A 27,626-nucleotide genomic window follows, 5' to 3' on the forward strand; every position below is an offset into this window, starting at 1 on the left:
TATTATTATATTATTATATTATTATTATATTATATTATAGGTCAAGTGTCTGTGAGCAGCTGGCTGACTGTGTGGCTAAGATGTCCAGACAGACAGCCCTCTTCATCCAGGACACCCTCATACAGCACACAGGAGAGCTCAGGTAAACAGCTGAATACACACACATCCACCCTGACACAAAAACACAGCTTATGTAGAACACAAACAGTTACATCATACATAATCTTTGTTGTTTTGTGTCATAATCATGTCATACTCAATACTATTAATTTTCACACCCAGGGCCTCCCACATCTCCTATAAAGCTTACTGTAGTTGCTAATGGTTTACTTCTCCCCCTCCCTTATTTTTTCTGCTTTTCATTCCTCTTTTAGTGAACTAAAACTGTCAGTTAGTGTCTCCTTGGTGGAAAGTATAATTGACGAGGTTCTGCAGGACTTGTCTGTGGCTCAGCAGAAATTGGTGAGAGTTTGTTTTGTGTGTGAGTTGTGTGTGTTGTGTGTGTTTAATTAGTATGACTGATCACCACCCTCCCTCACCTCAGGACCGTAATTTGAGGGAGCAGACCAGCTCCCTCAGCTACGAGTTGTAGACCATAACTGCCCCACTGGATGATGTAAGAGTTCTGACTAACATAAAACACACATATCCCACCATGCTATACTGTATATGCCGAACCATTCTACCAGTCTACACAAGTACATACATTACCTGCATTAGTTCTTGTTTAATACAACTAACTGAATATCCTTCTCCTTCTCGATATGTTCATGTCATTTGGAGGAGCAGCTTCCACTCCAAGAGTATCCGTCCAGCACCCTCAGTGAAAAGTAAGAACCAGGCGTGTCATAAGTATAATTAAGATTTATTGTAACAGACTATTTAGTAGGAAAGCTGGGAGTCTGGGATGAAACTAGGAAAATTTACATTGTAAACAATCAGGTTTGGGGATTGGCAGCAGACTGCCACATCAAAACTGCCTTGACCTGTGATGTCAGTAGCTACAATCTTAGAAAAAGGTTTCACCCAGAATTCACATTTGAAAGGTCAGGAGTCAAGTCTGAACCATTTCATTATCCAGTTAGGAGTGAGCTCTAACAAAAGAGGGTCAAAAGGGCAGTAATATGAAAATAGTGGAGCAGTCACAACAAAGAGGGAGATATCCTCTAGAGCAGCGTTTCCCAAACTCGGTCCTGGGGACCCCAAGGGGTGCACGTTTTGTTTTTTGCCCTAGCACTACACAGCTGATTCAAATAATCAACTAATCATCAGGCTTTGGTTATTTAAATCAGATGTGTAGTTCTAGGGCAAAAACCAAAACGTGCACCCTTTGGGTTCCCCAAGACCGAGTTTGGGAAACGCTGCTCTAGAGCCATATGGTTATGGATTGTTCTGCTCAAATCCCCCTAGTGCAATGTACTCTTAAATACATTTGAAATCCGATTTAGAACCAGTCAAACATTTTGTCAGTGTGTCACATGAAAAAAATTACGCAAAACGTTTTAACCCCTTGTCCTCTGAAAAACAAGTCCAAAAAGAGGCACTTATGTCTATGTGTTTTACTGTGCATATGTTTTTGTGTTTGTGTGTCATTGATGCAGTCTGGGACCCTAGAGGGGCTGTCCCTCAATGTGTCTTGGGAGTTCCCCCTCCTTGTGACAGTGCTGTGTCATGGTGCTGAAGGTTAAAGGTCCCCCATTGAAGGGGAGGGGTGTGGGGGTCGGTGGTGGTGGGGGGTTACTACTCTACCCTCAACAAAAGATAATCAGCTGTGCGGTGATCTGCCTGCCCAATGAAAAGGGCTGTGGCTAACTGGAGCATGGCCAGGTTACTTTCAGACCACTGAGTCTCACTGGGGGGACGGGGATGGGGAGGGAGGGGAGGGATAGGGGTCACCGGCTTACAATCATTACACAACCCCTCCCCTCCTTTACCTCTCTCTCCCTGTTCTGGCGCTATCTGCGCTCTCTTTCTCTCCCATCTCTCTCGTTGTATTTTTATTTTGCTCTCTCTTGCTCCCTCTCTGTCTCTCCCTCTCTTTCTTGCTCCCTCCCTCTCTCTTCCATTGTTTAGATTCAGTGTTGTAAATCTATGTCTGATTAGTCTCCTCTGTTCTCTGTGCCGTGAAGTCTACAGTTAAAGGCACCCATCTGATTCCTCTTTCATCCATATTTTCTGTCGCTTTGCTCTCTGCTTTTTTTCTTTGTCGTCTTCTCCTCTCCCTTTCTTCATCAACACTCTCTCTACCACCATCCTTCTCTCTCTCTCCCATTCTATCTCACATCCCCTCTCAGTGTGTTAACGCCACATTATAGCTAGTTGTCCTATTTTTACATGCATTCTATCACACATCCTGTGCCTGTGTAGGTTGGTATCATTCCCTCTCTCTCTCGTCTTTCTCCCACTCTCTCTGTCCCCCTCTCTGTCCCCCTCTCTCTGTCCCCCTCTCTCTGTCCACCTCTCTCTGCCCCCCTCTATCTGTCCCCCTCTCTCTGTCTCTCTCTGCAGGTCTCCTGGATGTGAACACGGAGCAGCAGGCGAGAGAGCATTTATTATCAGCAGGAAAGAGGAGGGGAGGTCTCAGGGGTAGGAGGGAGGGGGCGGGCGCTGTCGTCAACGACGATATTGTCAGTCACAGTGGCAGGCCAGCTGAAACCTGAAGGCCCCTCCCACATAAGGAGGGAGGCGGATGCTGCCGCTGCTCCTACTGCTGCTGCGGCTCTTAGCAACAGTGATCCCCGGCGCCCTGAGCCCGCACCTCCTCAGCCCCCTATGGACCTGCCCATCGAAGGCCACACACTGAGGCACTACACCCGCTCCAGGCCCAGACCCAACCGCCGGAACAGCAAGCCGCCCAGCAAGCCCCAGGTAAGAGGCAACACGACGAGCACAGACCATGGAGGATGGGGATGGAGGGATGAAAGGGAGGCACAGAGAGAGGAAGACAGAGAGGGGGGTGCAGGGAGAGGCTAATTGTCGCGACAGAGATGCTTTCTGAGAGAGGAATAGAAGAGAAGGGATGGAGAAAAATAGAGATAGATGAGGGGAGAAAAAATCAGGGCAGAGCAGAGAGAATGTTGATGGAGGTAGAGTGAGAAAGAGAGGGAGAGGGGGAGGGAAGCAGTGTTCTGATGGTGGTACTCAGGTTATTGCAGCCACAGCAGCAGAGGCAGTGTCATTGGCTTGCAGCGCTAGGCATTCTCTCTCATCTCCATCTCTCTCTGTCGATCTGATTCTATTTCACTGTCTTGTCAGTGCTGCTGCTGTAGCTGTTGATGTGTCGAGGAGCCATTTCTGTGTGTTTTCTCCATATTTTCCCCAGCATTAACGATGGTCCCTGTGGTTCTCAGTAGTTGGGGTGGGAGCTGTCAGAACGGGGCAATGTCTTTCCATACTGATTCTGGATGGCTCTGCTCTGTGTGACTGCTGTAGCATTTTAATTATTCATGTTTTTACATCAAGGTGGGCTCACCGGCTCTCTGCCCCTCCCCCTCTTCACTATCACTCTCCTGTCAATGGCTTTAGGACAATCCCTCTTTTACGGTGGAATATTGTTAAGGACTGTCAATGGGAACTGGTCATGTGTCTGTGTCTGTGTTTGCATGTATGTATTCATTGTCATGTTTGATTAAAATGTCGCACAAGGAGTAGCGGGTGCTCCATGCTGATTGGTGGCAGTCTAGTGGTCTGTCTGTGTGTGTGGGGGTGTGTATGTGTTTTCCCTTGACACTGTTTGTTCTGCCAACTGATCAAAAACAGCTATCTCTCTGTTATGTGTGAAAACAATGCTGCAGCCATCTTATAAGTAGAACTAGTTCAATATAAATGGCTGATATAAGGTGTTTTTTGTAACATTATGAGTGGTCCTCTGTAGCTCAGCTGGTAGAGCACGGCGCTTGTAACGCTAAGGTAGTGGGTTCGATCCCCGGGACCACCCATACACAAAATAAAAATGTATGCACGCATGACTGTAAGTCGCTTTGGATAAAAGCGTCTGCTAAATGGCATATTATATTATTATTTATTATATTTATGTGTGTGTGTGTCTGTCTGTTTGCCTCCTGCCATTGTCGTTGTTGTAGCGTGATTCATTGTTGGTGTAGTAACAGTGTGATTGGTGTTGTTATTGCAGGTAACACTGTGCAATGGGGTTAATACCACATTAACCGGGTGTCTGTATCCACTGTGTTGTTATTACTGGCACACAGTGTCACCACATTGTTATTTAGACTGTATTCAAGGTGCCCCCAATTGTGTATTTCTATATTTCATGTGCTCTTGTCCCTGGTTACCTGTGTGTCTGTAACGCAATTGAAACAGCATATCCATTGCTGTTGTCCATGGTTACCTGTGCTCCTGTATAGTAATTGTTAGTGCGTTAATCCCTGTGTTGTTATCTGGGTCTCTGGGGTCATTGTACAGTCAGGCAGGACAGGCGGCCAGCTCCGATCAGAGATTTTCTGGAGAGGACAGCTCGACAGAGATGGGTTGGGCAGGATGAGAGGCAGAAAGATCCGCTTTACCCATCTATGGAATGGAAGAAGTTCACATATGTGTTATAAAGCAGAATTTTGTGTTTTTTTGTGTCTGCATGTATTTGTTTTTATGAACATAAAACATGCATGTGTATCGCAAGCAGGTTTATGTTATGTGAATGTTTATAATGTGTGATAATGTAGCTAGTTGGCCTGGTGAAATATGGGGCCAGGTGGTGGTTGTTGGAGGGCTGCTGGCTGAGTTGACTGTGGAGAAGGAAGGGGCAGGGTCTGCAGGGTCTACTGTCACACTACTGTAACACTCACTGTGGTTGGTGGTGGTGGTGGCACTGCACATTCTGCTGGGTGTGCCTGCTGCCTGGCCCACTTAGAACATGCTCACACATGACTAGCGACTGTATAGTTTCCCTGCAGTGGCATTTTATTACTTGTGTAGAGAAATGTAAGGTAATCTACATTTGATTTTATATAACGGCATAGCTACCTCCCCCTAAAACATCTTGCCTCAATGTTACAGAGATAGAGAGCTTCTTACTGACTGACGTCGTCATCTGAGGTTTGTTCTTAAACCGTTCGCTTGCCATCACTCAGTGCTATGTTGAAGCCAAAACACAGCCAGTCTAGTGGTATATGAGGAATTGGACAGAGCCTAGCAGTTGAATTCTGCAAATGGTGGGAACTCCTACTCAACGATTCCCTGGGAATGTGTGGGAGATGATTCTTTGAAATCCAAGATCTCATATTATCAGACAGGATATGTCAGACCATATGTCAGAGATTTGTCTTCCATTTAATGCTCTTCTTTTTATACGGTTAATTTACTATTGTAAACTGGGTGTTTTGAGCCCTGAATGCTGATTGGCTGACAGCTGTCGTATACCACAGGTATGACAAAACATTTATTTGTACTGCTCTAATTACGTTGGTAACCCGTTTATAATACAAATAGGGCACCTCGGGGGTTTGTGATATATGGCCAATATACCACGGCTAAGGGCTGCGTCATGCGTAAGAACAGCCCTTAGCCATGGTATATTGGCCATATACCACACCCTCGGGCATTATTGCTTAATTATAGAATTAGTGTGAAATATTATAGGATGACCAGAGCCCTCTACCTACATTGACATGAACTGTAGTTGTGAAAAGTCCACCTATTGATGTCCTATTTACCACAATAGACAATGCACTGCAAAGACAATAAAGTCCTGCCCCCTTCTTCATTAGGGAGAAACCAATAGACACCCCCCTTCTACCTACCAGTCTATCAGTAAGAGAGTGTTGCTGTGCTAGATGTATAGACAGGGTATATGTATGAAAGTGTTAGTGTGTGTTGTCAGTCATCAGTGGAAACACCATGTCTTTTTCTCTTCCTGAAGATGGAGTGGAGTGATGGGGATCAGTGCTCTCTGATTGGCTGAGAAGTGCTAAATTATTTCTAATCCGTTTGTCATGCGGCGTGGAGCTCCATTTGTATACGTTGCTATATCTCTGTTCTGCAGGGGGTTGGTTCTCCTTCTTACTGTAACCACCGCGCCTTAGACTTCTCTCTCACAGTCTGTTCAGCAGCAGCTACACTCGCAGACTGGCTAAATACAGAACAACGTCTCAAACACTAGCCTACCCTCTGTGTGTGCGCGTGTGTGTGCGCGTGTGTGTGCATGCGTGCGCGCGCGCGAGAGACACTGAGAAAACAGTCCTTGCCTTCACTCTCAGTCTCTTCCCACTGCTGAAAATTGTCAGCCAATACTACCGGTCAAAATGTTGGGGACTGCCTGTTTGTATCTGAGTAAGTGACAGACAGCCAGGAAGAGAGTTAGTGTGAACTGCTCTTCCCACCAGCCTGTTAAATAACAATGAATAATTCATATTTTAAGTGATCATAGTTTGATCCAAACAAAAGAGCTACTCTTCAGACTGGAACAGAGGGAGAGGAGAGAGTGGTGGTGGGGAAGTGTCACGATCGTCGGGAACAGAGGAGGACCAAGGCGCAGCATGGAATGCGAACATATTTATTAATTGATGATCACACGAACAAAACGAAAACGTGACGTCCCTGGTTACATTCACAAACCAACACGGAACAAGAAACCACACCAAATGAATGCCTAACGGCTACCTAAGTATGACTCCCAATCAGAGACAACGAGCTACAGCCGTCTCTGATTGGGAGCCACCCTGGCCAACATAGATATACAAAACCAGAACAAACACAAACGAAAACTCACACCCTGGCTCAACATACTAGAGTCCCCAGAGCCAGGGCGTGACAGTACCCCCCCCCAAAGGCGCGGACTCCGACCGCGCCAACCAAACACCACAGGGGAGGGACCGGGTGGGCACTCCGCCTTGGAGGCGGATCCGGCTCCGGGCATGATCCCCACTCCCTCTCTAACCCCCCAAAGTACCCCTGGTCCGGTCTGACCCTGCTGACCGGAGCTGGACTGCACACTGGTGGAGCGGATTGCTCTAGCTCCGGCGTGACGCAGCTGACCCGTGCCGAACCAGGCACCGGTGGAACAGGCACGGGCTGTGCCGTACTGACGACGCACACTACTGGCTTGGTGTGGGGAGCAGGTACGGGCCAAGCCGGGCTGACGAAACGCACCACTGACTTGGTGCGGGGAGCAGGAGCGGGCCGGACCGGGCTGACGAAGCGCACCACTGACTTGGTGCGGGGAGCAGGAACGGGCCGAGCTGGGCTGACGAAACGCACCACTGACTTGGTGCGGGGAGCAGGAATGGGCCGGACCGGGCTGACGACGCGCACCACTGACTTGGTGCGGGGAGCAGGAACGGGCCGGACAGGGCTGACGAAACGCACCACTGACTTGGTGCGGGGAGCAGGAATGGGCCGGACTGGGCTGGCGACGCGCACCACAGGCTTGGTGCGGGGAGCAGGAACAGGCCGGGCCGAGCTGGCGACGCGCACCGTAGACTTGGTGCGAGTGGCAGGAACAGGCCGGACAGTACTGGGAACACACACCACTGGCCCTACGCGGGGATCAGGAACAGGCTGGACCGGACTGGCAACACACCCCAGTACCTCTCGCCGTGCCTCTACATCCTCCTTCCCCCTGGTGACCAGTGACTCCCGTAACCTGGCGGCCTCCTGCTGCCCCGTCGTCCACGGCGTGAGCCCCCCCCTAAAAAATTTCTGGGCGTCTCTTCTACCCGTGGACCAGGTCTCCATGTCCCTCGCCAGACTTTCGCCCTTCTGCTTCCAAGTCCAGCCCTTCTCTTCCTCACCCGGCTTGACCCAGTCGAGGAGGCGAAGGAGATCTGCTAGAGATCTCCCTGGCGATGGCTCCTGGACACGCTGCTTGGTCCAGTCTTGGTGGTTTCTTCTGTCACGATCGTCGGGAACAGAGGAGGACCAAGGCGCAGCGTGGAATGCGAACATATTTATTAATTGATGATCACACGAACAAAACGAAAATGTGACGTCCCTGGTTACATTCACAAACCAACACGGAACAAGAAACCACACCAAATGAATGCCTAACGGCTACCTAAGTATGACTCCCAATCAGAGACAACGAGCTACAGCCGTCTCTGATTGGGAGCCACCCTGGCCAACATAGATATACAAAACCAGAACAAACACAAATGAAAACTCACACCCTGGCTCAACATACTAGAGTCCCCAGAGCCAGGGCGTGACAGGAAGGGTGTGTCTTAGAGATATAGTCACATGGTGGGGGATCAGGGCCGGGGAGGAAGGGGCTGAGGGGTTGTGTTCTCTCCAGGTACCTGACGCGCAGATGTGCCTGCACACACTGCTTCTGCCACAGCCACACAATGTTCTATAGAATAGAGAGGATGATCTATTGTGTGCGTGTGTGTATGTGTGCGTGTTTGTTCATAAACATATATTTTTCTCTATTGTATATCTGTTGTCAAACATAATAATCAGTATGTGTACGATGAGAGTGTACTCAGCCTACACTGATCAGTCACACAATGGTATTACCATAAGCATCCTCCAAGCTACTTATTTTATTGGTTATGCTATGCTGGCTTGGCCAATAAGCAAAAGTTGATTTTTTGGCAACGCTACAGGGGGATTTGACAATGGCAGATGAACCACAGTGCCTTCTCTTTCGCAATGATCTTCTGTTTGTGTTTTCATACATGTGTGTTTGTGTGTGTGCAGGAGCAGGCAGCTGAGAGTGAAGAGAATGAAGCCAATGAGACCATGGGTAGGGTGGATGAGGGAGTAGAGGAGTTCTTCACTAAGAAGATCATCCCTGATGACCCGCTGTAAGTATCCATATACCTCCAACAGCATACACCTTTGCATACTGACACGTACAGAATAGATGTACTGCATGCACCCACACTAAACAAACCCACTCATACTAGCTCTCTACACCTACACCCTCTGCACATGCATGTTCACACACTCCCATGTAGACAAACATCGCTACACACACAGCATGCATACATACTGTAGCAACAGAAAGATAACAGAATGTATTAGACTAATGTTTGTCTACTTTGGTTAAAAACACTGTATCCCAAATACACAGCATCCCACTGATCCCAGCACTAGATAGAGTATGAACACTGAACAAGCACCACCACTGAATGGAGACTCAGTAGTGTTGTTGCTGTTTTGTGCTTCACCTCACTTGCAGAAAAGCGCAGAGGGAGGAGGTCCCTTACAAAGCACAACCCACAGAGTCGACCTCCACCACCCCTGCCCCTCCCAGCACGTCTGCCCCGGCCCCGCCCTCCTCTACCACCACCACCTCTATCACCTCCTCCTCCTCTTCCTCCTCCTCCATGACCGTAACAACCACCAACACTACTACCACAACCACCACCCCTTCCAACGCCCCCTCCAAAAACATCAAGAAGAAGTTTGGGGACTTCTTCGCCTTCAAGAAAGTCCGTGCTGGCCGGGGGGCGAAGGGCGAGGGTGGGCCGGAGGGCAAGGTCAAAAAGACCTCCATCGCAGATCTAATCAGACCACTCAGGGAGGCAAAAGAGAGGGAGAGAGAGAAAGAGCGGGAGAAGGAGAAGGGGAAGTTAGAAGAAGAGAGTGGTGCTAAGGCCACCAGTGTTAATGATTCTGATGCCACCACAACAGTAAGAGCAGCAGAGGACAACACCATGGCTCCCGCCCCACCCTCTGATGTCCCCAGCGTCCCCACATCCCTGCCCACCAGCACCCCCGCCCAGGAGGAGGTGACATCTGTGTCCCCCAGCGCTCTGACCCCCAGCCCCATCATCAGCCCTGTCGGTGGGTTCCTGGCGGAGAGGGAGAAGAGCCGGACCCTGGAAAAGAGCAAGACCCCAGACGGGGAGAGGAGACTGAAGGCCACACGGCGCTCCCTCAGGGAGGGCAAGTCCCAGTCCCTCATCCTGCTGACAGGCCTGGAGGATGGTGCTGCCGCACACGGAAGGGTAGGTACCGCTCTGCACTAGTGATCAGAAAACACATGGAGTGAGTTCAAAAGAAAATGCACATCATTTAGATATGCTTTTGGTCATCGTCTTTCAGAAACACGCATCTGAATGCACATCCAGCTTTGAACAGCGCCTCCACGTCATGCTCCACCGTATGGGGGTGGCCAAGACACCACCCGCAGACACAAAGACCAGCCAGGTGTGTGTGATATTGATGGTTGTGGACCACCCTTTCTCTTCTCTTCCTCCCTATTTCCTCTATTTATGTTCTGAGCCCCCAGCTGTAGTGGGATTCATTTAGGATTACATCACCTTTGTGACATTCATGTAATGTGCCATGGCAGTGAATATCTCAGTATAGTACCTAATAGTGAGACTGTGACATAGCTTGATATGGTAAATGATTTATTGCAGCTTATCCACTGCAGCGTGCCTTATCAGTCCAGGTAGGAGCACATAGGAGGATAACTCATGAATAACATTATCATATCTTCCTTTAGAACAAAGAAGAGGAGCTGAGGAAAACCAACTCCGAAGGTAAGACACTCCACACACCTCCTCAGCTATGTGTCTGGGACTGCCTATGTGACTCAGTGTGACTCATCACACTGTATGTACAAATCCCCTGTTGCTGACGGGAGCTTGACAGCATCTCAGGTTTGCTGTAGATGTGTAGTCTTAGTCAACTTAGAGTTGGGGGGTTGTGCTAGATGTAGATGTCTCCTCTTAGAACTGTTGAATTGTAGACTGTCAAGTAAAAGTGTTGCTGTAACACTAGGGATGCGATTTGACAGTAAATGCTAGTAAAATGTAAACTGCAGTTGTTGGCCTCTTGAGTACCCCTTGAAAAGAAGAAGGAATCTAGATCATTTTCTTCCTAATTTTGATTTGTAAGAAATTGAAAAACTGTGCTTATTTCTGGTAAAGGCCAGTGAGGTAAAGGCCATCAGTGAAATCAATCCTGCATGTATAAATAAAGTGTCCAGCTAGCACATTTGTTTCAATTCAATGTCTATTCCACATTGGTTCAACATCATTTAATTGAAATGACATGGAAACAACGTTGATTCAACCAGTTTGTGCCAAGTGAGTTGTTTAACGTTCTCTGAACTATTTGAGAACATTCCCAATGTCAAACCAGTTGGAGAATGTTCCTAGAACATTACCAAAAATGTCATTAAATGCAACCATGTTTGAACTTTTAGGAAACGTTCTGTTAAACCAATGAAATACCAAGAAAATAACATTATTTTGTCAAGTTCCTTTAATGTGCTGAGAATGTTTCAAAGCCAAGCAACTATCATGCACCATTCCCAGAACATTGTGGGAAGGTTGTGTGCTAAATAACCATAGGACTGTCACGATCGTTGAGAGACGGGTCAGACCAAGGTGCAGCGTGGTATGCATACATATTTATTCATGAAGATAAACACTTGACAATACAACAAAAGCACTGTAACGTGAAGTCCTATGGGCTATACTCACAACAAGCCAAACCAGAACACAAACAAGATCCCACAACTAAGGTAGGCAACCAGGCTACTTAAGTATGATCCCCAATCAGAGACAACGAGCGACAGCTGCCTCTGATTGGGAATCACACCCGGCCAAACATAGAAAGATCAACCCAGATCTACAACATAGAAATACACTAACATAGATCTCAACAGAAAACTCACACCCTGACCCAACCAACAAGAGTTCTCTCGATCAGGGCGTGACAAGGACAACCACGCTCTCACCAAGCTCTAAGAAACATATGGTTCTCAGAACGTTATGTGCTAGCTGAGTGGTGACTGGAGTTGACCCTGAGGTTAGAGCAGGCCAGAGAGGCTCATGGGAAGTCAGAGCAACACAGACCGGCCAGCCTGGGAGTCATTACTGCCCTCTGTCACTCAGTGCTGGAGGTTAGGGGTCAGTTCACACATCCACTCAGAGGGGAACTCAACACTATCAGCCAATGGCTTGTGCTCTAAAGATAACAGTGAAAGCTCCCTTAGCTGTCTTTTGTATGTATTTCTTGTGTCAGGCTGCTTCAAGTATGGAGGGGCTCATATTATGTGTAGGTGAACCTACCAGTTTGCAATAATGATCTCCTCTTTCTCAGGTGCAATTCTTGATAAAAAACCTGAACCCCCACCGACGTTCATGAAGCCTCGCACTATGTCCACATCAGCTTCAGGTAATTCTGACACTTAAAGCTGGTGAATGGATGTCCATGTAATATATCCATCTATACTCCAAGCCTTTATGTAAATATAATGTTGCAGTAATGACTTCAGTGCAACCTCCCTTCTTCCCTCAGACACCAGGCGGCCAATCAGAGCAGGCGTGACATCTCTGGAGGCTCTCAGAACAGACAAGCCCCTCCTCCCAGGACGTCCCATCGGACCCCTCCCTCCCAAGCCCACAGTGGCAGCCAAACCCCCTCTCCCAGCCCCCCAGCAGCACCCTGCTGCCGCTAGGACGTCCCCGGGGGTCCCCCGACAGCCCAACACAGCCACAGCCCCGGAGACCCAGACCCAGCCAGCAGAGCCAGAGACCTCCCAGAGCCAGACCCAGCCCAAGCAGAGTGAGGTCGCCAGCCCTTACTCCCGCAAGGAGACTCCCCCTGCCCCATCACCACACAGGGGCCCCAGCTCTCTGGAGAGCAAGGAGCGTGCTGTGAGAGCACAATCAGTGACTGAAGGTATACATACATACAGTATCATTCACCTCTCTTCTTTCCAGGACTGAACACACTTTTTCAGTTGTGACAAAATACATGACTAACTATAGTGTTTTTTCTGTCTGTGCAGAAAAATACCAAGCTAGTTTTATGTACTGTATCTGTTCCCTTTGTCTCTCCCACTCTCTCTGATTCTTTGTCTTCCATTATGAGCTTAATATGAAATAATGCAATAACAGTGAATGCTCAGAGCATAATAATTACTTTGGTATCTCTCTTTGTTTTCATATACTGTAACATAATTTGTGGATGGCAGCTCCTAATGCACTTGTCTGTATTGAACAGATTATTTTACATAATCAAACAGAGCTGATATCAATCCTGGGAGTCCATTTGCCAGAAGTCGGACTGTATTGGTTTTGACTCAACAATGCATCATCTGAATGACTGAATGACTTTAATGTATAGTGTATTGCACAGTGTATCTACCACCAATATGTAGCACCCACTCGTCTGATATTATTTGGGTCCAAATTATGGCAGAGGATGGCATCCCAAACATGTGAGCCAAACATGTGTTGGGTATTGCAATACCTGGTCTGATCTTTTTGGACATGAATGTCACTGTGACTCAAATGTCAAGCCTAAATCCACCGTGAGTTGTGTGTTTGTGTCACTGTGTGTGTAATTGTGTATCTAACTCCAGTGTGTCTTGGTCATCCCCTAGAGAGCCTTCCTAAACCCCAGTCCCGCATGAAGCCCTCTCCCCAGCGGAGAGCTGTGTCCGTCTACGAGGACTCCCTCCGTGAACATGCTGCTCTACTGGACCCCAAAGGTGAGCTCATCAGCAGAGAGAGAGCACCTCCAGCTGTATACCACTGGTTACTGCAGATGATCAAAGCCATACAGTGAGGAAAAAAAGTATTTGATCCCCTGCTGATTTTGTACGTTTGCCCACTGACAAAGAAATGATCAGTCTATAATTATAATGGTAGGTTTATTTGAACAGTGAGAGACAGAATAACAACAAAAAAATCCAGAAAAACGCATGTCAAAAATTTTATAAATTGATTTGCATTTTTATGAGGGAAATAAGTATTTGACCCCTCTGCAAAACATGACTTAGTACTTGGTGGCAAAACCCTTGTAGGCAATCACAGAGGTCAGACGTTTCTTGTAGTTGGCCACCAGGTTTGCACACATCTCAGGAGGGATTTTGTCCCACTCCTCTTTGCAGATCTTCTCCAAGTCATTAAGGTTTCGAGGCTGACGTTTGGCAACTCAAATCTTTAGCTCCCTCCACAGATTTTCTATGGGATTAAGGTCTGGAGACTGGCTAGGCCACTCCAGGACCTTAATGTGCTTCTTCTTGAGCCACTCCTTTGTTGCCTTGGCCGTGTGTTTTGGGTCATTGTCATGCTGGAATACCCATCCACGACCCATTTTCAATGCCCTGGCTGAGGGAAGGAGGTTCTCACCCAAGATTTGACAGTACATGGCCCCGTCCATCGTCCCTTTGATGCGGTGAAGTTGTCCTGTCTCCTTAGCAGAAAAACACCCCCAAAGCATAATGTTTCCACCTCCATGTTTGACGGTGGGGATGGTGTTCTTGGGGTCTTAGGCAGCATTCCTCCTCCTCCAAACACAGCGAGTTGAGTTGATGCCAAAGAGCTCGATTTTGGTCTCATCTGACCACAACACTTTCACCCAGTTCTCCTCTGAATCATTCAAATGTTCATTGGCAAACTTCAGACGGGCCTGTATATGTGCTTTCTTGAGCAGGGGGACCTTGCGGGCGCTGCAGGATTTCAGTCCTTCACGGCGTAGTGTGTTACCAATTGTTTTCTTGGTGACTATGGTCCCAGCTGCCTTGAGATCATTGACAAGATCCTCCCGTGTAGTTCTGGGCTGATTACTAACCGTTCTCATGATCATTGCAACTCCACGAGGTGAGATCTTGCATGGAGCCCCAGGCAGAGGGAGATTGACAGTTCTTTTGTGTTTCTTCCATTTGCGAATAATCGCACCAACTGTTGTCACCTTCTCACCAAGCTGCTTGGCGATGGTCTTGTAGCCCATTCCAGCCTTATGTAGGTCTACAATCTTGTACCTGACATCCTTGGAGAGCTCTTTGGTCTTGGCCATAGTGGAGAGTTTGGAATCTGATTGATTGATTGCTTCTGTGGACGGGTGTCTTTTATACAGGTAACAAACTGAGATTAGGAGCACTCCCTTTAAGAGTGTGCTCCTAATCTCAGCTCTTTACCTGTATAAAAGACACCTGGGAGCCAGAAGTCTTTTTGATTGAGAGGGGGTCAAATGCTTATTTCCCTCATTAAAATGCAAATCAATTTATAACATTTTTTACATGCGTTTTTCTGGATTTTTTTGTTGTTATTCTGTCTCTCACTGTTCAAATAAACCTACCATTAAAATTATAGACTGATCATTTCCTTGTCAGTGGGCAAACGTACAAAATCAGCAGGGGATCAAATACTTTTTTCCCTCACTGTATGTGTAACTGCGTGTGTGTCCACCTCACAGCCGCTCAGGTCTAGCTCCAGCCCACACAGATTAGTATTTGTGGCCAGACCCTGCAACAACAATCTGCATAAAATAAAATATGTGTATCAAACAGCAGTATACATGTGTAAATCAAAATACAAACACAAACAGTATCATACAGTATCACCCAGTGCTATAAGTAAGCTTCACATTCTGTTTGACATGTATTACATTTACATTTTCTGGTATGGCATTCCATCAGTGCTCACCTGAGAGCCTCTGGGGGTAGTTTGGTTCCTGCCAGTCCCACATATTTTAGCTCAGAGCTCTTACTGAAGAAGTAAATTACAGTCCTTGTCACCTCCCGCACCTTCCTGGGGACAGAGAGAGGTCAGCAGGGGATCAAATACTTTTTTCCCTCACTGTATACAAAGACTATACTGTGTGTATATACTGTACTGTATATTTACATTTTAGTCATTTAGCAGACGCTCTTATCCAGAGCGACTTACAGTTAGTGAGTGCCTACATTTTTCATGGCTCTGGAAATGATGTTACCCAGTCATGTCAGTGTTATCTCTGTTTTGTAGTTTTTCAGAGAACAACTTAACTACTGACTTTCAGCATGCATATAGAGAAGGGCACTCAACGTGTACCTCACTGACTCAGATGACAGATGATTGGTAAAAATACAAAATAAAGGATAATAAGATGATAGTTGGAGCTCTATTGTTAGATTTCAGTGCAGCCTTTGATGTTATTGATCATACATTGTTATTGAAGAAACCCACTTGCTATGGCTTTACATTACATGCCATCACATGTTTGGAGAGTTATTTATCCAGTAGAACCAGAGAGTGTTCTTCAATGGAAGCTTCTCAAACATCAAATATGTACAGTGTGGTGTCCCGCTGGGCAGTTGCCTTTGGCCGTTACTCTTTTCTATTAATTTTTTTACAAATTATTTGCCACTGGTCTTACACAAAGCTAGAATGACTATGTATACGGATGATTCCACACTACATGTCAGCACCCAAAGTCAGTGAGCTCACTGAAATTATAAATAAGGAGTTACAGTCAGAATGGGTGATTAATAATAAACTGGTCTTAAATACAACTAAAACTAAAAGCATTGTATTTCATTCAAAGCAGTCTCTAAGACCTAAACCTCAACTGGAGTTGTGCATAAAGGGTGTCAACATTGAGCAAGTTCAGGAAGCTAAACTCCTGGGTATATCATTGGATGGTCAATTATCATGGTCAAGTCATGTTGACAAAGTTATTGTGAAGATGGGAAGGGGTATGTCTGTTATAAAAATATGTTCTGCATTTCTTTTACACAAAAATCAACTGTACTAGTTGTTCAGGCTCTGGTCTTGTCCCATATTGATTACTGTCCGGTAATATGGTCAAGTGCAGCAAAGAAAGATCTAGCAAAGCTGCAGCTGGCTCAAAACAGAGCAGCATACCTTGCCCTTAACTGCACATACAGAACTAACATCAACAACATGCATGCCAGTCTTTTCTGGTTGAGGGTTGATGAGAGATTAACTGCTTCTCTTCTAGGTTTTTATGAGAAATATGAAAATTCCAGATTGTCTGCATAATCAAATAACATTCAGCTCAGATACCCATACATACCCCACAAGACATGCCACCAGGGGTCTCTTCACAGTCCCAAGTACAAAAATAATTCACAGCAACACACAGTATTATACAAACCCATGATGGCAAGGAACTCCCTTCCATTTCAATTTACTCAAGCAATCAGCAAAATTACCTTATAAAAATAGTTTAAACAACATCTCATGGAACAGCAGGGACCGTGAGGGGACACACATAAACACACACACACAAAGACACACTAACACACATTATTGTTTAGATATATTGTTTGTCTTATTTTTTTGTTATATTGTTTGTATGTCGTTGTATTTTAAATTCGTGTGACTGTCCTTGTCTATCAGTGTATCAGTGTTTTGTTAGTTGTCATGTTCTGTGTTTTTTGTGGAACACAGGAAGAGTAGCTGCTGCTTCAGCAAAAGCTAATGGGGATCCAAATAAACAAATAGAGTATATCATCCTTTCCTCCTTCTCCTATGGTAGCACTTCACTAAAAACATCTATGCGTCACTGTGTACAAATACATTGAAAAGCCTAGATGTGTTAATTTATGCTCTGTTACATTATGTATTTGAGGCAGGTTGTTTATCTTTACTCTCCCTCCCTCCCATCAGAGCTGAAGGCAGCGTTGCCACGGTTGCAGAAGTCACCAGTCCAGAAACGTACCAACCTGGGGGAGCTCCCTACCTGTAGTGAGAACCAGCAAGAGGGAGAGGAGGGTGAGTAGGGGGCAGGGGTGCAGGGGTGCAGGGGTGCAGGGGTGCAGGGGGTAAGGTGCAGGCATCTGAGGGGGAAATAAGGCAAATAGGAACAGTTGCTGACTGAACCTATAGTTTGAAAGGAAGATTGAGTCAAGATATTTTGAAGATGAGTGTATGGTTGTAAAATGGATGCTCTTCTTGAGGCTCTGTGCCAAATGTACAAATGTTTGGTTTGGGGTCTATGAGCCTTGGCCTAATGGGTATATGCCCACTTGCTTCCCCTCTCTCTGCTTTGTCCACCTCTATTTGTCTGTAAACAGAATAGTAACTCACCCATCAGTCCTTCAGCACCACATGCACTTTAGAGCAATTACCATCCTATTACATCTCATATATTAATAACCTTAAATTACAGGGCTGGAGGAGGACTGGATATCAGGTCCTCTATGGTACAATTCATGTGAAAGATTTATTAAAGCCATGCTTCATCATTATGCCCACAACCCTCATGCATCCCTCACAGTCAATATCTACCTCACAGCATGCTATAAAGTGCCAGATATTAAAGTCTAGAATTACCTTGTTTTGGATTAAACAGAAATTATTGCTTGAATGATACTAATCTAATCAAGAAACAAGTGCTTTTCTTTCAAACTTTGTTAGGTTTATCTTTCTGCCTGTAAAAAGGCAGGTTCCATCTTGTTCTGTGTTATCTTTGAGATAAAAAATCTCATCTATGTTATGTCTTATTAATCATCCAAACAGCAGGTGAAGCGGGGGAGAAGAAGGAGAAGGAGAGGACTGGAGAGGGTGAGGGGACGGACAGCCGGCCGGTAACAGAGGACAAGCCAGGGCCAGGGCCAAGCCCAGTGGGGGCCGGTCAGGTAGAGGGAGAGAGCACAGCAGAGAAGAGAGGCGAGACGGTCTCACAGCAGCACACAGCGCAGGCACAAACATCAGACCAAAGAACTGAACCCCCCCTAATGGAGAAACACATGGACTGACCTGCGCAGAGTCTATTTTCTATCATGTCTACCTTTGCCTTGCACGCCAGATTATGTAAAAAAATTAAAAGAATTATGAACAAAATGTTTTAAAGAGTGTAAATCCATACCTATACTTGTTAATAATGATTAAAAAGTTGATTCTGAAGTGTCGTCAAGTGCACTGTCATCACTGCTGGTACGCATGGCTGTTGGTAGGAGGGAACTAGAGCAACATGGCTGTTTTTTATATTAACAACCCTCAATTGATGTACGAAGCTACAAAATACTATACAAAAATTATTGATTGACAAAATCTTGATTTAATCATTATTCAAATAAACAGCAGTGTTTTGCCTGTGAAGTGCATAGAAAACATGAAATAGCCAGGAAGACAGATATTAGCTCAGTTCTCAGTGATGTGGATGTTTCATGATGATCATATAAAGCGCCAGGCTGTCTCATGGTGCCTGCCAGGAATACATGGAGTACAGCCTGGACAGAGTGGCCCCCTCACGATGAGTCATCTGTGTGTAGTTTCTCCCTGGTAATGCCACCGAGCCGTGCTGCTACTGGGAGTTGGCTGGTGGAGGCAGTAAAAGCACAGGAGTGCCATCTGTGTGTGTGTATGGAGAGGCAGAGAGATGGAGCAGGAGATAAATAATCCATCTGTGAGGGACGTCTATACACACTACCAAGGTGTCATGCAGTATTGTCAAAATTAGTTGAAATTATTACAACACTCAAATAATTATAATGTAAAATGTTTTATTACATGAAAATATTAACAATTGGCACTTTAATTTACTGTAATAAAATCCACCTTATCTTGTAAAAACAAAATCAATCCATGGATTCAAATCACATGGGCAATAAAGAGCATTAATTTATTGAAAGCAAGACAAACAGACTAGCTATATACCAAACAGTAGTGTGCATTCATGCTACAATGAGGAAAGTTAAAGTACTTTAGAAAAATAAACATTCTGTGGAATTGAGGTGTTCAAGGCCCAGATAAGCAGAGAATGGATTTCAACATGTCACCCCTCATGATATCACTTCCAGACAGAACAGCTCGAGCCTGCTGCTAAGAAACTTTAATCACCACAAATCTGTCTACATTACAATAATGAACCATTACCAAGTAGTGTTATTGCCAACCCAACCTCAAAATATCCTCATATGTTCCTATAACCAGTCCATCACACTAGTGTTTTGAAAAGGATGTGGTTTTGTTACTGCAGTAATGACCACCACACTGAGGCCACTAATCTGCTGACAGTTTTGGACAATATGCATGTAGCCGTGCTGAATTACAAAACATAAAAACCTTTTTGTTGGATTGTAATGCTTGATTTTACTAGTCTGCTACTCTTGGCTTGGAATAGACATTTGCATCTTCTATGGTGGATTGGGACTTTTTTCTTGCTGAGTTGGACTTTTACCTTGTTCTTACACACGACTCATGATTTATAATGCTGGACACACTGACGAAACCTTTAGGGCTCTATTCAATCCGTGTCACAGAAGTTCAGCGTTACAGCGTGAATCAAATTCAAAGGCAATGTTTCAGCATTAGCGGAGACTGCATTCACGGTAAACGCTGCATATGTCGGCTCAATTAGAAATTACCTTTACATTTCTACAGCGCAATCTGTAATGCTTCAGCGATACAGATCGAATAGAGCCCTTAATTAAAGTCGGATTTTGGGACAAGGGGGCTATCAGTTAAAACTAAATCAGTTGTACATTTGTATTAGGTTCTCTTTGGTAAAGACTTAAGAAATTCCACAAGGAATTTTAAGGAAATCCGATTCACATTCATGGTTTAGAGTGAGGTTGCCTCTTATTCCTGGCAAAGTAACAATATATTACACTATTCCAACATACTGTACATCTTTAACATAATTAAGGCCAATAGAAAATGTACAACAACAAAAATGGAGCAATGCTGCGAAGGTTCTCGAAAGAGATTAAATTCTATAAGCACACTGACGCACACCAGAAAACTTAGAGCAGTCTACAACCGCTTTGTGTTAAGGTTTCACTCAGAAATAAGTATTTTGCATACACACTGATCATCCATCTGAAAATACCCTAACAATATTGAAAAAATACTATTTAAGGAAAATAAAATAAATATTAGATTAATCAACACTATTCCCTATGGTCTGCTCAGCAATATACAGAGATTGAGAACCTACAACTTTCCTTCTCTTCATTGCCTCTATGCTTACAGAAGAAGCTGGAATGGACTTAAATATTATGTACAAACTTTTTTTTTTTTTTTTTTTTACACACGCCAAGTTGGAATATGGAGAGAAAGAGACACGTGGAAATAACACAAAGCTTAAAGTTGTAGCTATGTCTGACTTAGATATTTATATTTCAATAGCAATATCATCGAGCACTGTGCCTCATTGTGAATACATCACACCTCACAGTCAAGACATTGTATTTAAGCTGATTGATCTGTGGTGGAACAGAGCGGAGAATGCTCTCCTTTAGTGTTTGTCTGAAGGCATGCACATCAGACTTGTAGTCTTTACCAGGCTGTGGAACTATTGAGACAGTAAATGGAGTGTACTCGTCCAAATTGTAGAGCACAAATTTCCTGCATGCTGGAATGTTTCACTTTCAGCCATGTGTATGATACATCTAGAACACACAAAATGAGAAGGCCTGTTCCCGAGTATAGTGCAATAGCACCACACACACAACAATCTGAATGAAAACAAACACAGATAGAAAAACAGAGAGCCCCTGGCCAGCCCTGAAATATACCACTTTGGCAAATAAAGTAATCCGGTAACGGTTATAGAAAATAAGGCCTCTGAAGGAACAGCTGTGTCTTGCATATGCCGTCCTGCTGATTGCATGTTCTCTCCCCCCTCGAGTTCCTGTGTCCCAGTGCTAGAGTGTAGCTAGGACTCTGAGGAAGGAGATAATGAGGACACAGAAGGACTGGCCCACTCCAAACACCAAGGCTTCCAAGGAGATCATCCTCTTCCCTGCTGCTTTGTACACCCCAGCAATGGCGGCACCTACATGCACAAAGAACAAATAATTGTTTTGTTTTTCAAAGTATAAAATAATTTGAACACTGACTCAACGAGTGGTGATGATGGCTATATGTGTACAATAATGGATTATGTTGCTGGTTTATCAGAACATGAGGTGAGTAACTCACTGGTAAGGACACCGCCACACACAGGGCCCACAATACTCATCAGTATGATGGCGATGGGTATGAAGCGGGCTATCTTGTGTTGTCGCAAGGTGGCAATGGCCAGGAGAGCAGCAGGGAGGTGGAACACCAGTGAAGAGACGGCAGCCCACAAGAAGACTCCATACCACATCTCTGAGAACGGAAAGAGGGACAAAGGCACAAAGGAAGTAAGCAGTATCACATAGCCTAGCTATGTTTAGCAGAGTTTACAGACTTTACACATGCCTGTTGCCTGACACGTCTTCTGAATTCAGTACTACCCTACCCAGTACCCATAGTATTCATTATGTAAAACTGACCTCAAAATCACCCTGCAAAATAATCCAAGCTGCTAACGATTACACATTTATATAAATCTGTCTCACTCACTCACACTCTGGAGAATAACCTTTCCTTCACACAAAACACAACGTTTTCTCTAAAAAAAGACAACTGATGGCTATTCGGATTAGCTAAAATTATGGGCAATTTAAAGCTGTCCGTTTTGTACAATAATATTGTTGTTATTGCCAGCTGGCTAGCTAGCACTTGATTAGCTAGCCATCTAACGTTAGCTAGGTAGTTACTTGTTTAGCATTCACAATAGCTAGCTACAGTAGCCATGTTAATTTATCTTGCTAGTAGCTATCTAGCTCGCTAAGTAGCCCAATAATAATGGACTACGGTAAGGATCCAAACGCTACTCCTTAGTTTAGGTTTAGAGTCTATATGAATGTGGTAGCTCACTAAGTAGTATTAGCTACGTTAAATCGGTTACCTGGATAATAGTTAACGAAAAATGTACGTTATAATGTTGTTCAACTGGCTAACGTACAACAGAGAGAGGCTATTGATTGAATCTCACCTGAGAAGTCGCTAAGCGATGTGTCGTTGCCTCGATTGGTGCCATTTTTCCTTGGGACCAAATTCAAGCTAAGAATTTGCTGCACAAACCCAATCTCGTTATATCCGTTCTGCATGTCTTATAAACAGAACACCACGAGCATGTGTGAGAGACCACGAATATCCGAATAACACCATCAGAACATTAATGTTGGATCTAGCTAGCAAGTCGACAGGAGGGGTTGGTTGATCTCCTGTATATAGCCGTTCGCTTGATGTCAACACAACTTGATTTGACGTCACGCCGTACCAGACTCATCAGAGGCGGGGCCACGAAAAGGATTTCACCATTTAAATAAATTGTTCAACACAATTTCCAAACCGTATTAACATATAAAGATATAATAATGCAATCGATTATGAATACGGTATTCATTTCCCAACAATAAAGAAGCGATAACCCGTCTTTCCTAATGATTGATTGATCCTGTGGACTTGCCGTAGTAAATCAGGAAGTCAGATAAGCAGCTACCATAGAATTACACAATGATAAATATAGATCCGCGCTCCTTTTTGTAGCTAGTCAACAAAGCCACACGTTTTCATATTGTAGATACGTGTTGTGTATTTGTTTGTTATTGTAGTTGTAGCTATAATAAGCTATACAGCTATTTGATTGGTTATTTTGTAACCGCGTGATAGGTACAGACAGAGTTTGTCAGATATCCGGTGCTTTGTAATTTGCTAGCTAGCTAGCCAGCTATCCATACAGCAGCACTTTCTGGAGGGGAAATTATGAATTACTCAGATTATGATTCTGATGGCTATTCTTCAAATGAAGATCAAGACTATGTCCCATCTGGTAAGGTTACTTCCACAAGCAGATAGAAATGCAATGCTAGTTGAGCAGATATTTTATTAACGTTACACACATATGTTTTTATTTTTGTCATTTTAGCAGACGCTCTTATCCAGAGCGATTTACAGTTAGTGAGTGCATACATTTTTCATACTGGCCCCCCGTGGGAAACGAACCCACAACCTTGGCGTTGCACGCGCCATGCTCTACTAACTGAGCTACACGAGGCCCAGAGAATAATAACCTTATACAGTAACTATGCAATATTTCCACTGTAGGTGTCATATTCTTCATGTATGTTGCTTGATGATAACTAGCTACTGTATTTGTCATTCAATTCAAGTCTTACCATGATTGTTGTGTGGTTGACAGATGACAACCTCAGTGAAGATGACATGAATGAATGTGTGAAAGAGGATGGTCTGGAAGGGGTTGACCATAGTAGCCAACAGTCAGATAATGTCACCAAGAAGAAAAAGAAGAAAGGCCAAGACATTGGCATGAGGTGAGTGATTCAACACTTTTGTGTTTGGCTCATTTTTTAGACCAATGTTGTGCATTGATTGCTTTGTTTTGCTCTGTTTTTATTGTAATTTCCATGTTAGTCTGCTGGAATCGGTTGATTACCATCTTTTTACATTATTTTCCTACCACTCTCTGTCGATCCTCATAGGAAAAGAAAGAAAGGAGGACTGAAGTTAGAGGAGACAGAGCAGGATGGCAGTGTGGAGGACCAGAAGGTAGAGCAGGAGGAGGAGGAGGAGGGGGAGGTGGGAGAGTTTTCTGCTCCCAGGCCCAAGAAGGAGGTGGATGAAGAGAAAAAGAAGAAGAAAGCAGATGATTTGTGGGCCAGTTTTCTGAGTGATGTTGGTCCCAAATCCAAGCCATCTATTCCATCAGCACAGTCTACTACTAAACAACAGGTATTGTACCAAATCTACAGACATCTGGCCCATAGAGACACACCAGGCATATGATAGTTGGAACCTGGGTTCCTGTTACAGCTTGCTGGTTGTGTACGTTTTTTGCATTGGAGTCAAGTTTGTAGTCTTTGGAACACTACTCTAACACCTGTTTTGTTTTACTGTCTCCACCAGGCTCCACCCACAGACAGTCCGAAGAAGGCCCCATCAGAACCTCATCATCTAGTACCTAAACCTAAAGAGCCCACTAAAGTCACCATCACTAAGGTGTTTGACTTTGCTGGGGAAGAGGTCCGGTAAGTTTAGACCACTGGTGCACTGTGCACATACCGGTAGCATTACATTCTTTGACCACCAGATGGCAGTGCAACCTTACATTTGAGCCCTTCACATAATGATCCTGAGAAAGTGTCTGCATTCCACAGCATACTGGAGCAACTACATTTCTGAGTTACAACACCACACGTCAGTTTACAGGCCAAATAATTGGCCTGGGAAAGTGGTTTTAGATTAGTCAGGGTCTCACCAGTAGTATTATCTATGTAATATGAAGCACATTAAAGGACAGCTTATTTTCTATGAAAGCCTTAATCATTGCAACAGATGATTATCATTATCACCCTAATGGATGCAATCTCCTTAAATAATGTATTCCCAGAGGATGTACTGGTTGACCTTAATGTTGGACTGGTCTCTTCCTATCCCTGTCATTATGTCCTATTTGAGAAGAAAGGACTATCTATTATATCTGATGGGGTGTGGTGTTTCTTTTGAGGAATTTAGAAGACTATCATCCAGTAGAGCCTGGTTGTGTAGAGGGAGAGCTAGAAACGAGTGCAGGGTTTAAGGAGGAAAGGGAGAAGAAACAGAAGAGCGAGAGGCATAGCCTAGCATAAAAAATGTCCACTTGGCAGGAGATGGAGGGAAAGGATTGTCCTCTCATTATTACAAAGTGTTGATTCGTGTGTGTGCACGTGTAAGTGCACGTGTGTGGGAGGGGATTCTTGTGCTACCAGGGAGGGACTCAACCAAAAGCAGAAAACATATATTTGTAGGTTTTATTGGCTTGTAAACAGTGACCAACCTAAGGGGTTTATGAAACATCAGCCATGTCGGTTTTTGGGTCAAAAAAGTATCTCTTTTTTTACTGGGGTTATGTTTTTATGTGTATGTGTGTGAGAGAGAGAATTAGAGAGAGGTTGGCAATTTGTTTAAATGCCAAAGCAACCCAAGGCTTCTTGTGTGTTTGTGTCCTTTTCTTGAAAAATTAACAGTGTTACGTAACTTGATATCTACTTATGCCCATTAGACTGAGGCAACTAATACAGTCCTGGTTTTAAGTGTCTGTCTGTTACTGTCTTCAGAGTAACCAAAGAGGTAGATGCTGACTCCAAGGAGGCCAAGTGCTTTCTGAAGTCCAAGGAGGAGACACCAGATGTGCAGACTATACCCAGCAGACCAGAGCCCTCCTCCCTCGCCCCTGGACCCAGGTACACCCCCCACCCCCCCTCAACAGTCACTACATTACATCACCCGCCTCTCTCTAAGTATTTGACTAGTATAGAGGTTCAATATCACTTAAATGTATAGGAACAGAAGTACTGCCACTGCTTAAGTTACAATATAATGTGAATTTGTGAAATACCGCTTCATCTACTTTCACCATCATTCCTTTTTAAATAGGTAGTGAACCCAGGTCAGATTTCCATTTTTCCATCACTCAACTTCATATAACTAATTTGTATGTGAATGTGTGTGCGCGACTGGCAGTGGTGCCAATTGTGTTTTCACAGCCATGTTTGAATAGGCTGTAAAAGGTGTGTGCATGTGTGTAGGACATGAGGGTAATCATCACAGGTTTCTCTCTCCATTGATTTCTGACAGCTTTTACAGCAAGCCTTTGATCCTGTCATCCACTCTCTCTGCTACTGAGAAACCAGGGAATGGGATTACTGCTCGCCTTTCACACTGCTCTGATACTATTGTGTGTTGTGTTGTGTTTGTGCAAATACACTGAGTGTACAAAACGCTCTTTCCATGACATAGACTGACCAAGTGAATCCAGGTGAAAGCTATGATCCCTTATTGATGTCACTTGTTAAATCTACTTCAATCAGTGTAGATGAAGGGGAGGAGACAGCTTAATGAAGGAGTTTTAAGCCTTGAGACGATTGAGACATGGATTGTGTATTTGTGCCATTCAGAGGGTGAATGGGCAAGACAAAAGATTTGTGCCTTTGAACAGGGTATGGTAGTAGGTGCCAGGCGCACCGGTTTGAGTGTGTCAAGAATTGCAACACTGCTGGGTTTTTCACACTCAACAGTTTCCTGTGTGTATCAAGAATGGTCCACCACCCAAAGGACATCTAGCCAACTTGACACAACTGTGGGAAGCATTGGAGTCAACATGGGCCAGCATTCTTGTGGAACGCTTTCGAGTCTGTGACCCGACGAATGTAGGCCATTCTGAGGGCAAAAGAGGCGGGGTGAAACTCAATATTAGGAAGGTGTTCCTAATGTTTTGTACACTCAGTGTACTATGTGAGATGTTTGTGTGTGTGTACTGTAAGTGTGTGTATCATTGTCTTGCTATGACAGCTCCAGCTGCTCTCCTCTGCTCTATCCCACTCCCCTGCATGTCATTACGTCCCTCCGTTGCCATGGCGTTTAATTGCTGAGCCCGTCTTTCCTCTGAGGCGGTGGCTTGTGTCCAGACAGGTAGTGATCTTTCCCTTACAGAATGTGCAGTGTGTCCAGAGCCATTTCCTTTTGTAGAGGAGGGGAGAGGGAGGGCTTACCTACAGTACAACAACAGGAAAGAGCCATCAGTCAGTCAGAAGCCCTCCCTCATCATCCCTGTAGACCAGACCCATTAAGTGAATTACCTCGCCTTTGAACCACATCACATCACAGCCTGCTGCAGGGACAGGACCAACTTTGTTGTTGTTGTTTTTTTATCAGCTCGTAACACTCTCAGGACGTTGCAACGTTTAAGTTACATAAGGGTGGCGGGTGCTGTGTTGTTACAGAGGTCCCATGGTGCTCTCTCTATCCCATGTTACAACCACTAGTTTCCAGCCTAAAACGAGAGGCAGAAAAGTGTTGACTGTACGGACTGTGTTGTTGCATTTTCCCGCCTTTTGTCCCTTCATTATTTACTCCATCTTCGTCTCTCTCTCTCTCTCTCTCTCTCTCTCTCTCTCTCTCTCTCTCTCTCTCTCTCTCTCTCTCTCTCTCTCTCTCTCTCTCTCTCTCTCTCTCTCTCTCTCTCTCTCTCTCTCTCTCTCTCTCTCTCTCTCTCTCTCTCTCTCTCTCTCTCTCTCTCTCTCTCTCTCTCTCTCTCTCTCTCTCTCCCCCCCCCCCCCCCCCCCCGTGTGATTTGAGGTTAGCAGTGTAGTGGAA

At 44.9% G+C, this 27,626-nt stretch overlaps 2 protein-coding genes and 1 pseudogene across 3 annotated transcripts in view; 2 read left to right on the plus strand and 1 right to left on the minus strand.

Moving 5' to 3' along the window:
• LOC311137527 (F-actin-uncapping protein LRRC16A-like) overlaps positions 1-18,412 on the plus strand; it is a 35,391-nt pseudogene extending 16,979 nt beyond the window's left edge. Inside the window, exons 25-38 of the transcript in view lie at positions 41-142; positions 375-462; positions 545-588; positions 784-830; positions 2,509-2,868; positions 8,653-8,759; positions 9,137-9,908; positions 10,006-10,110; positions 10,412-10,448; positions 12,019-12,093; positions 12,217-12,600; positions 13,307-13,414; positions 17,322-17,426; positions 18,174-18,412. The product of the transcript in view is annotated as an F-actin-uncapping protein LRRC16A-like (transcript). The remainder of the gene's footprint in view (positions 1-40; positions 143-374; positions 463-544; positions 589-783; positions 831-2,508; positions 2,869-8,652; positions 8,760-9,136; positions 9,909-10,005; positions 10,111-10,411; positions 10,449-12,018; positions 12,094-12,216; positions 12,601-13,306; positions 13,415-17,321; positions 17,427-18,173) is intronic.
• A 2,274-nt stretch (positions 18,413-20,686) lies between these two features.
• Positions 20,687-22,931, minus strand: LOC311137673 (transmembrane protein 170A-like). Its single transcript, XM_084172201.1, has 3 exons — positions 22,465-22,931; positions 21,582-21,752; positions 20,687-21,435 (listed from the first exon to the last, which is right to left on the minus strand). Exons 1-3 carry the CDS (start codon positions 22,577-22,579, stop codon positions 21,305-21,307), a joined length of 417 nt encoding a protein of 138 aa, XP_084028327.1. The 5' UTR covers positions 22,580-22,931; the 3' UTR covers positions 20,687-21,304.
• Positions 22,932-22,960: 29 nt separating this feature from the next.
• Positions 22,961-27,626, plus strand: part of LOC311137730 (craniofacial development protein 1-like) — a 46,662-nt gene continuing 41,996 nt past the window's right edge. The window contains exons 1-5 of the mRNA XM_084172293.1: positions 22,961-23,304; positions 23,674-23,806; positions 23,975-24,224; positions 24,399-24,520; positions 25,589-25,714. Of these exons, the coding sequence (XP_084028419.1) occupies positions 23,238-23,304; positions 23,674-23,806; positions 23,975-24,224; positions 24,399-24,520; positions 25,589-25,714 (698 nt within the window). The 5' untranslated portion in view covers positions 22,961-23,237. The remainder of the gene's footprint in view (positions 23,305-23,673; positions 23,807-23,974; positions 24,225-24,398; positions 24,521-25,588; positions 25,715-27,626) is intronic.

The sequence above is a fragment of the Coregonus lavaretus genome (genome assembly GCF_964263955.1).
Source record: "Coregonus lavaretus genome assembly, chromosome: 11".
Taxonomy (NCBI): Eukaryota; Metazoa; Chordata; class Actinopteri; order Salmoniformes; family Salmonidae; genus Coregonus; species Coregonus lavaretus.

Excerpts from the sequence above, each read along its gene's own strand:
- LOC311137673 (XM_084172201.1), bottom strand. The coding sequence starts at position 22,579 with ATGCAGAACGGATATAACGAGATTGGGTTTGTGCAGCAAATTCTTAGC. Across the intron at positions 21,753-22,464 it reads ATCGCTTAGCGACTTCTCAG|AGATGTGGTATGGAGTCTTC; the intron begins GTGAGATTCAAT and ends TTCCGTTCTCAG. Across the intron at positions 21,436-21,581 it reads GTGTGGCGGTGTCCTTACCA|GTGCCGCCATTGCTGGGGTG; the intron begins GTGAGTTACTCA and ends TTGTGCATGTAG.